Consider the following 9755-nt stretch of genomic DNA (forward strand, 5'->3'; position numbering starts at 1 on the left):
AAATGACATGACTTGAAAGCAGATCACTTTATCCTTTTGATAACTCTGTTATCAGCGAATTACTGACTGTAGTAGTCATGTAGTGCATTTTGTATGGGAAAGAAATCAGAAAGGAGACTTCAGAGAATAAAATAAAATATTAAAGGAAATATTCAATTTTCTGCATTGACGCTTCTGTTAAGGAAAAGTTAAGCTTGTTAACAAATGGTTAAGCCTTAACTGTCCCAGGAGTTGCACACCTATTTTCTGTGTTTTGCCCTGTGAACCACAGGGCTGTGGTTGTGTCACAGTCTTTCTAATCTGTAATGCTGTTGCTAGCTTTCCTCTGATCTTGATATGATATACAGCTGATGAGTGCCAGCTATATATATAGTGCCCAGGCATGGGTGGGGTGCTGTGGGAGGATTTACAAGGGGACAGGTAGTGAACTCTGCAAAACCATGTGCTTTTTCTTCTTCAGGCTGAAAGTCACAGCATGAAAAACCAACAAATGGACCCCTTTACTAGGCGGCAGTGCAAGCCCACAATAGTGTCTAATGTGAGTGTAATACTTATGTTTCTCTGCAAATTGCCTCAATTGAACTTAAACCAGTGCAATGCAGCAAGTAGGAAGGAGAATGTTGTTTGTATTCATTCCCATCTGTGCCATATGCTATTAACGCTCCAGATGCTAGAGTGAGATAATAATTGAGTGAGATCCTGGTCTGACTATCCCAAAAGAAGGAAAAAGTGGAAAAAAAAAATATACACACATTTTTTTAATGCAAAGTGTGAAGGACATAAGTGATGTGGGTATGTACATGGTGAAGCAACTGTGGTTTAGACTTCAGTAGTGAGTTTTTCTATGTAGAGTTACTCAGATTTAGTTAGTGCTGGGAAGACAGTTTGCTTTAAGTGTGATTTTTGCTTCTAATTAGTTGAAACTTTCCTGAAAGATCTGTGAAGTAGAGAGGAGCCCAAACTTTTGGGGCCTGTGATGGATAAAGTAGTTCAAACTTTAAACAAAAGTTTAAAGAAGTCACAAATTTCCCTGTGATACTATGCAAAACTGCAGTCTCTAGCTATATAAATGATGGATAGCAAGGTGATCAGCTCCAACATCTAAGTCATCTGGCTTTGTTGAGGCCTGTTGTGGAACAGGATAACATTCTGGTATCAGTACTTAAAAAAAAAAAAAAAAAAAAAAAAAAAGACTGGTCAGGTTGGCTCTCATCAGTCTCCACAAACAGGCAAGGGAATAGAAAAGGACTTTTATTGCAGGGTTTGAATGAAATAATTATTTTATTAGGAAAAAACGATAACTGAGTAGCCTTATTATAATAGATAACTATTATGTAAAGAAAACAGTTTTCTAAAGATTTCTTCTCTCTAGTAGTGTTTCAGCCAGAACTGTAAGCTGAAAGCAAATACATTCAATGGTAGTGTGGACTAGTCATGGGAGCAAACAATATCAACAGCAAATGTGTTTCTCATTTTCTTAAAGAAAGACTTTCTGAAGGCTAACTTTGAGTTTGTTACCTGTGTAATGCATCTGACAGTATCAGGATGATTTCCGTTGTCTCTGAAATCCTGAAGGCTGGGCTAACTGATCTACAGCCTCCTATGGTTTTAGATTCATGGATATGAGTGCCGTTTTAACAAAATAACAGTATAGTTTTTGCCGATTTAAGTACAGTGACTTTTTCTTCCTTTCCTTCCCCCCCTGCCTCATTCCCTTTGCAGTCTAGAGATCCTGCTGTCCAAGCTGCCATTCTTGCCCAGCTAAATGCAAAATACGGGTCTGGTGTATTACCAGATGCTCCAAAGGACATGAGTAAGGCAAGTTTCCATTTCTGTCTCTGTTACGTTCCTCCAACTGTCACCATTTTGCTCTAGAAGCTTATGACTAATAGTAGATGTACATGCTTCAGTTCTAGAAATAGGTATCCTGTAGAGCATTATCATAGAAAAGAAACAGCTTTTTCTTTCTTGGGGAAAGAAAATAAAGTTTCTCTAGCAGTATGAAAGTAAACTAAGTATGTTTGGGACAGAAGTGGGGGAAAAAGCTGCTGCTTTTTTTTAATCTCTGTTTGTTTGGACAGATAAGGGTTGAAGACTTACCTGTAGTTTTTATTTCAGGGTCAAGGGAAGGATAAAGATGTGAACTCTAAATCAGCCAGTGACCTCTCAGAAGATCTTTTCAAAGTGCATGACTTTGATGTAAAGATTGATCTTCAGGTTCCCAGTTCAGGTGGGTGTTCTAGCTGAGTTTGGGGATGCGGTTGTCCAGCTCATTATGGTAGAGCTCACTTCTTCCAGAATAATTCTTTCAAAATCATTGGTGGGCTTTGGAAAATGGAAGAAAGGACTCTGTGTTTGTCATCTTGGCAATTATCTTGAACTGAGGAGGTGGGGATGTGTGCCAATGACATCCATTGAGAAAACGGGAACAACTGTATTGTGTTAGACTGAAGGCCTGTATGTCACCATATCCTTTCTCCAGATGCCTAGGGAGAAAAGGACGTAATGAGCATTTTCTGACCTACTCTTCCAATCTACAGTATCGATGACTTGCATAATCTTTGGGGAACAGATGGGAGCATTGCATTTAATAAGCCTTGATATCTGTCTGCCTTGATATTTACTTCATTAATTTGTCTAATCACTTTTGAGAACAGATACACTTTAGGTGCCTGTCATGTCCTGTTCCATAATCTGTGTACATGCTATGTGGATAAAGTATTTTTATTTGATTTTGAACCTGCTGCTTTACAAAGTTGTTGTTCCTGAACTGGTATTGCAGATTGTATTTTAGCAAAATTTTAGGGGAACCAAAACACTGGTCAGGAAGTGAAGGTATAGACACAAACTTGCTGACCTTCCTCTTTGTGATCTTGACTTTTTGAGAGCCTGAGATGTGTGGCAAGAACAGTTTAGTGTCACAGTCATTTAGGTTGGAAGACCCTTGAGTCCAACCGTTAACACTGCCAAGTCCACCACTAAACCGTGTCCCTAAGTGCCTTTTAAGTGCCTCCAGGGCTGGTGAATCAACCCCTTCTCTGGGCAGCCTGTTCCAATGCTTGGCAGACCTTTTGGTGAAGAAATTTTTCCTACTATCAGATCTAAACCTCCCCTGGCACAACTTGAGGCAGTTTCCTCTCGTCCTATCAAGCTGTTTTGCAGTGGAGGGGAAAGCGTGGGAATATACCAATGCAATTTGACTCACGAGCCTTCTTATTTTTTGCATTACTGGAAGAATATGAGCTGAAGTTCTTGGAGGTCAACAGCTTAGGAAGTGCCATCGGAACACACAAAGACTTAAAAGTTTGTCAAGAAGGGAAAGTAGGAGAGGTTGCCTTTCCAAACTAGGTCAAGGTGGGGACTCTGGATGTAGGAATACGGAATGAGTTAGGATGCCAAGAATAGGAGACTTGCAGAGACAGATGGTTATGTACTTTAGAGAGTCAGCAAGCGGGTGGGGGTTAGGCACTGAAGGACACTGAAAACCAGGAAGGGTACTGAAAAAGAGAAGGATGAGACACACACAATGTAGGCAGAAGTTTAAGTATGACTGGTTTGGTTTTTTTCCCTTAGATACCGTTTTGGCATCTTCCTTTGTGCAGTCCCCTTTCTTAGCAACGATCCTGGGGACTGACTAAAATGTTGTTTTAGATGTGGATAGGAAGTTGACTTCTGTCCACTTATTATCTGTCCCCTTGTGCTTGCTATTCTCATGGGACAATGTTTTATCAAAGATCCTGGAACTGAGCCTGAAGGCTCTGTTTGTATTGTGATTTCAGTGTGCTATAGAGTAGTTTTCTTAAGAAGAAATGAAAGTTTGCTTATCAGCAGGAAGCTGAACTGACAAACAATCAAAAAGTGCATATGCTTTGTCTATGAAGATAAGCTGTATTATTAACTGACGGTCTAACCTGATTTATACTAGAGAAGCCAAACGCAATTTTGTGGTGAAGATGTCCACAAAAACAGCGAGTGGAAATCTGTAGTTTTCATGTATTTACGTCCTCACTCTTTTCTTATCCCCAACAGAATCTAAGGCACTGGCCATCACCTCCAAGGCTCCACCAGCAAAGGACGGTGCCCCTCGGCGGTCGTTGAACTTGGAAGACTACAAAAAGAGGCGGGGGCTTATTTGAGCACGCCCACTCTGCTGCTTCTGATCCTGCATGCTCCATGACGATGTCCTACCTTTTTTCTTCCTCCCTTTTCAGTTCTCCCTTCTGGGTTGGAGCAGCAATGGAGCTGGGAAGAGACTCTTTAAAACTGCCAGTCATCTGTAACATAAACCATTCAACTATTTACTGTATAGACCTCCCTTCTTGCCCTTTCCTCCTGCCCCCCTCACAAATGTGGATCTGTGCTATTTGGGGTTTTCCCATTTCTTTTAGTTTGAGTTTTGTTTTTATTTTGTTGATGCAGCTCGTTGGTCCACTCTGTGTTCAGTATTAGCCTGAGGTCTGGATTTCCATAGGAGTCTCTTGGTGGTTGCAGAATCAGCACTTGGTGATCTCCCCTTACGTACCACCACAGGCACGGTGAATAAACATTGGCGCAAGACCTTTGTGGCTGGAAGGTCGTCTGCACTTTCTTCCTCTTCTTCTTCCTCCTCCTTCATCCTAGCTTTGGAGAAGGGAATCTTCAAAAACTGGCTTAGGTTCAAAGTGTAAATTTTTTTGGGAGGGTTGTGTGACTTTTTTTCAGGTGTTTTTTATCATTTTTAAGCTGCAGTACTATTTGTATCCGTCTGTCACAGTTCTTTACGGCTGTTTTGAATTTCTACCAGCTGTACTTGAGCATCTGAAATTGCAAGAAACAAACTCATTAAATGTGATTCTTCTTACTAAAACGGCTTGGCTGATATAGCTGTTTAACTTCACGTTCCCTTTTTTACTTAAGCTTAACTGATGAAAGAGAGGTACACAGCTCTTGATGTGGGACTTGTCATCTGTAGCACACCTGGAGTCCAGCTATAACTGTATGGAGTAGATTTTTCTGGGATGGCGGTGGGGTGCTCGTTGGCTGGGCTTTAATTCTTTCTCCAAGCCTCCAGTGTTACGTATTTGTTCAGTCATCGTGTCTTCGCTGGGCTCCAGCTCACTTTGTTTTTTGCTTTGTGAATGATTTAAACGGGGCTTCTATAAACAAACAAAAAAAAATTAAAAAAAAAAAATCACTTTGTGTGGAAGGGGAAGGATATAGTAAGGACACAGTAGAAAGGTCAGTGGGCAATGTATGAGAGGTAGCTGATGCACATTTTTCATATATAAACTAGTGCAAGTGGAGTGCAACACTAGCACGAGAATTGTATGGCTTTATGGAATATTTGACTGGACACAAGGTGACAGCTAAATTATCACTCAGGTGTAAAAAAAAAATAATAAAAAAAAAAATCAAAGTGTAAATATAAGTGACATTTAACAAAGAACTTTTCCAAACAAGATACAACTGAACATGTGGAGCTAAGAACTAAATTAAAAGAGAATTAGAAGTCTAAAAGATTAGAGGCCCTCGTTCAGGTAAGCGTGCAAGCACGTGTTTGTTCCTACTCAGGCCAGTACGTACATAATAACTTAAGCACTGAACTGGATAGGAATGTTTCTGGGGGACCCTGAAGAGGGAAAATGCTGATGCTCTTCTTGTGTCAGAGCATTACTGTTTTTCTGAAATCATACACTGGTTACGTTTAAACCTGTGTTTGATACTTTCTTGTTGGATTCTTAATGAAACTTTAATCTAGTTCTTATTTAACTTTCTCTTCCTTTTTTTAACAGTAGCTTTAAAGAAACATCATGTAATTGTGTGCAGATTGATCCTATGAACTGTGTATAAAAAAAAAAAAATCAACCTATGAAGCAGCTTGTATTACCGTGTAAACAAATAATTAGAAATCCTTCAATACTTATTTACTGAATATTCCATAGTTCTGGGACACGTGGATTATTCTGTAAATATGTAATCATAGACTGCTTTATTTGATGGCCTATTTTAGCAGCTTCTCTGGAGCTGTAGTAGGCTCTCGCATATACGTACTTTTTTAAGAGTGGATTTATAGAATCTACCATGATAACTTCATAGGAGACATCGTGATTCACTGTGTAGATATGCATTTGATATGATTTTGGTTTTTTCAACAGCTTCAATGATGCTACAGATTTGTAATAAAAAAATTCAAAACTTATTTTGCAATAGCCAGTTTTCAAAATAATCGCTCTCCAATGCTTTGCAGAAATACTTTGCCAAATCAAGCAATTCAGGAACTGATTTTTCCACAGAAATGCCTCAGAGCTCTGAGACACAATGACAAGCGGTCTCTAAACGTAAAGGTAATTCAGATCCAGTATTTTTAATAAGCTTGCCCTCGATGTGTTGGTTTTAGGTAACACAAGGATAATCTATACTACAGCCAAAATGTTGATGAGACCCTTACAGTGTTGCACGTAACTTTTGATGGAGATAACCAAAACAGGAGACGCGGTGAGTTTAGAGTGCAGATCCGAATGCTGGACTATGGCGTAGTTATCTGCACCTATGAAACTGCCACTTGCCCTCTCACAGTCTCTGGATTCTGCTGAAATACTGGGTTTGAGAGGCAACAGTCAGTAAATTATCATGCAAACCTCTTAACTTTGAGAACAACACATCAGGAAAGTTCTCTTGAATAGTTACAGAACTGTGTATGAAAGCTGTAATCTTTTTTTTCTTTTAAGTGCATGTGAAGGTGAGTGACTACACCTCCCACTCGTTAGAGCGGGAGAGACTTGTTTGCTTTGTTTCATTGGTGTCCTAGCATAGTTCATCACAATTGTACAGACCTCTATAAATAAACTTGGTTTGTTGGTTTAATAAGGTTGATTGTTTATGCCTTGATCTGAGGTGCTAAGGGTTTCCTGTCTGGATGTTGTTTTTCTAGAAACTGACACTTCATTTATCAGTCTGGATGATTTTAATGAAAATACTAATACTGTAAAATAACTAATGAAAAATAAGCCCCCTGTTTTGCAAGGGTGGCTGTTGACTCCTGGGTCGCGCTCTAACAATTGGAGTTGTTCCTTATCACTAGAATTAAGTGGAGCTGCTTGGAAGGTCAGTTTACTTGCACCTCTGCTGCATCTCATGAAAAAACGGACTTGGCTCATCTTGTAGAAATCCAGGCTGCTTTTGTAATCAAAGATGCTAAAGCATGTAGCTGAACTTAGGGAAGCTGCAACACTCATCTCAGGGGGTGCTTGGAGGGAGGGTGAGACACAACAGGCATGACTTGGAACAGGACAAGTTCTGCCAAGATGTAAGAGAAAAAAATTTCACCCTTGGGACTAGGTTGCCCAGAGAGATCGTTCTGTCTCTGTTTTGGAGGTTTTCAAGAGAAGGCTGGATTAACCCATGAGTAACATGATCCAACCTTGTAGCTTACCCAGCTTTGAGCAGGAGGGTGGACCGGAGACCTCGCTGAGCTCCCCTCTGACCTGTTACCCTGTGAGTCTGTAAGTAAGCTCATACTGCTTTTTCCAGTTCTGTCCGTCTGCCCTGCACGTGCTGCCCCGTCCCCCTTCCTACAGGCATCGCACAGAATTTGCCTCAGCCGTGGTGGCTCACCAGGAGCAGGGCAGTGTTTCCCAGCACACGCATCCTTTCTGGGACCTTTCTGGGACCGCGCGTGTGTGCCTCTGTGGAGTTCATGCTTGGGCTGTCTGGGAAACAGAATTGTCTCTGTAGGTGTATCACTGAACAGCCTGGGAGGCTCAGCCTGTTACTCTGTGAAGAGCTGTAACTGAGATTTGATTAACAAAGTGTTCCTTTGGTGTGCTTCAAACAAGAGGTTTCTACCTCCTTAGGAGCTTTTTTAAAAAGCATATGCTTTTAAGCTGCTGTGCAAGGTCACAGATTTTCAAGGAATCTTTAGGATGAAAGGTCTGGAGGTTGGGTTGGCAGTCTTTACTGGCTTTGGGAAGGATAGTCAGCCAAAGGAAGAGTTGTGCCTCAAAGGAAAAGGAATGAACTAGTTGTGAAGAACTTGCTTCACAGTTGGTTCATTCCTAGCAGAAGGTGGAAGCAGAAAAGTTGAGAACTATAAATGAGAGTCTGCACAAATGCTGCACGGGTTATATATGCCAGGGAATGAAAAGGCACATAGCTGTCATCTCCAGTTTGGGATTTGGTGTCTTTGTTCCCCCCCATCTTAACTAGAAGATACTAGACCATGTTAAGCTTGGAATTTTGGGGGAAATAAGTGCTGTAAGTTTGATACTTAAACTACTGATCCATACGCAGTCTTGCTTCCTTCAGCAAAGTAACTCGGTTTTAGGGGGAGATGCTTAAGTAGCTGAATAAATGGGTGAATTTTCTTTTTTTTTTTCTTCTTTTAGCTGGAATGGTTAAGCACTCAGTGGTTCTACCTTACCACCGTCATCAGCTGCTTGAGGTTTTAGGCCCCCCCCCAAATGCTCAGTGGCAGAAGGAATATCATATGAACGATTTCTTCAGTTTTGTACTGTGTGGAGTTACCTGGGTCAAAAAAAAAAAAAAAAAAAAAGCTTTATTTTTTGCTTTGTCAGTTGGACTGCAGGGGTAGCAAGCACGAAGGGAGCTGTGGTGGTAACATCTCAAACTCTTCTAGCCGTTTGGAAATCCACCTGTTAGATACTCCCTTGGGGTTTTTTATGCCTTGACACCTATCTAGATGTTGGCTCCTGTGGGCCAGCTGTGTCAGGGCATAACAGGCAGGTGTTCCTCGTGTGCTAGTCTTCAGACACTTGACTGTTTTTCTTTAGCATTCCTCTTTCTACTGAGAAGAAGCAGTATTCAGCTAAGTGTATGCATAGTTACAGAAAATAAATAAAGCAGGAGCTTCCCTGGAATAGCTAATACACTGCAATCACCTGTGAGGTGGGGAGGGTGAGTATCGATAGTACTTACGATGGTGTATCTGGCATTTCGTGTTAGACGGCGTGTAGAATGCTGCGTCCAGTTTGTGGGTTCCCCAGTTCAAGGAAGATTGCAACAGCTGGAGTGAGCTTAGTGGAGGGCCACCACGATGGCCAGGGCCTGGAGCTTGTTCGAGTGGAAGATGGTGGTGACGTGACACCGTAACACCGTCTCTGTTGTTAGCAGCAGGCCGCAAGCTAAGTACTGAGTCTGCACGGCCTCGGGGCTGAGGTTGGTCAGGCTTCCCTTTCTGGACTCTTCCTGACCTGCCTGTAGCTTTGCTTTACTAAGCTTTGCTGTAACAGCGATTTTTTTCTAACTGGTCAGGTGTCTATGGCTCATGTGTTTTACCTTTGTGTGGCATAACTGTAGTCTCATGTATGCGAGAGCAATAAGCAGCTAATTTAGGTAGAATGAGATACTTATGACCAAAACGCTGGTGTGGTGGAGGAAAATGCAGGCATGGTATGATAGCAGAGAGCTTTAGAACAGAAGAACAAAGGATGTAGCATAGAGAAGAACTACTGACAAATGTTGGGGCACACACGTGGGACTGGAGACAGGCTTAAAAACCTTCAAGTGGTTACTCACCAGTGCTTAAGTATGGGCTTGGTTGGTTGGAGTATTTTTTGTTGTTGGATTGGGGGACAGATGGGACGGATGATTTGTTTTGTCTTTTTTTTTAAAAAAAAAAAGACAGAATCAGAACTGGACAATACTGTGTTTAGGGAGTAACAGAACAAAGAAATGGTATCTAATATATGTGAAGGGCACCATATATGATAAATTCAGATGTAGCATGGAGCTGTAGACAAACAAGGAAAGAGAAAGGT

At 41.2% G+C, this 9755-nt stretch overlaps 1 protein-coding gene across 1 annotated transcript in view; it reads left to right on the top strand.

Moving 5' to 3' along the window:
• Positions 1-6843, top strand: part of RTF1 (RTF1 homolog, Paf1/RNA polymerase II complex component) — a 31504-nt gene extending 24661 nt beyond the window's left edge. Inside the window, exons 15-18 of the mRNA XM_040601457.1 lie at positions 461-538; positions 1723-1818; positions 2119-2230; positions 4030-6843. Of these exons, the coding sequence (XP_040457391.1) occupies positions 461-538; positions 1723-1818; positions 2119-2230; positions 4030-4136 (393 nt within the window). The 3' untranslated portion in view covers positions 4137-6843. The remainder of the gene's footprint in view (positions 1-460; positions 539-1722; positions 1819-2118; positions 2231-4029) is intronic.
• The last annotated feature ends 2912 nt before the right edge of the window (positions 6844-9755 follow it).

Source organism: Falco naumanni, chromosome 7, assembly GCF_017639655.2.
Source record: "Falco naumanni isolate bFalNau1 chromosome 7, bFalNau1.pat, whole genome shotgun sequence".
Classification (NCBI taxonomy): domain Eukaryota; kingdom Metazoa; phylum Chordata; class Aves; order Falconiformes; family Falconidae; genus Falco; species Falco naumanni.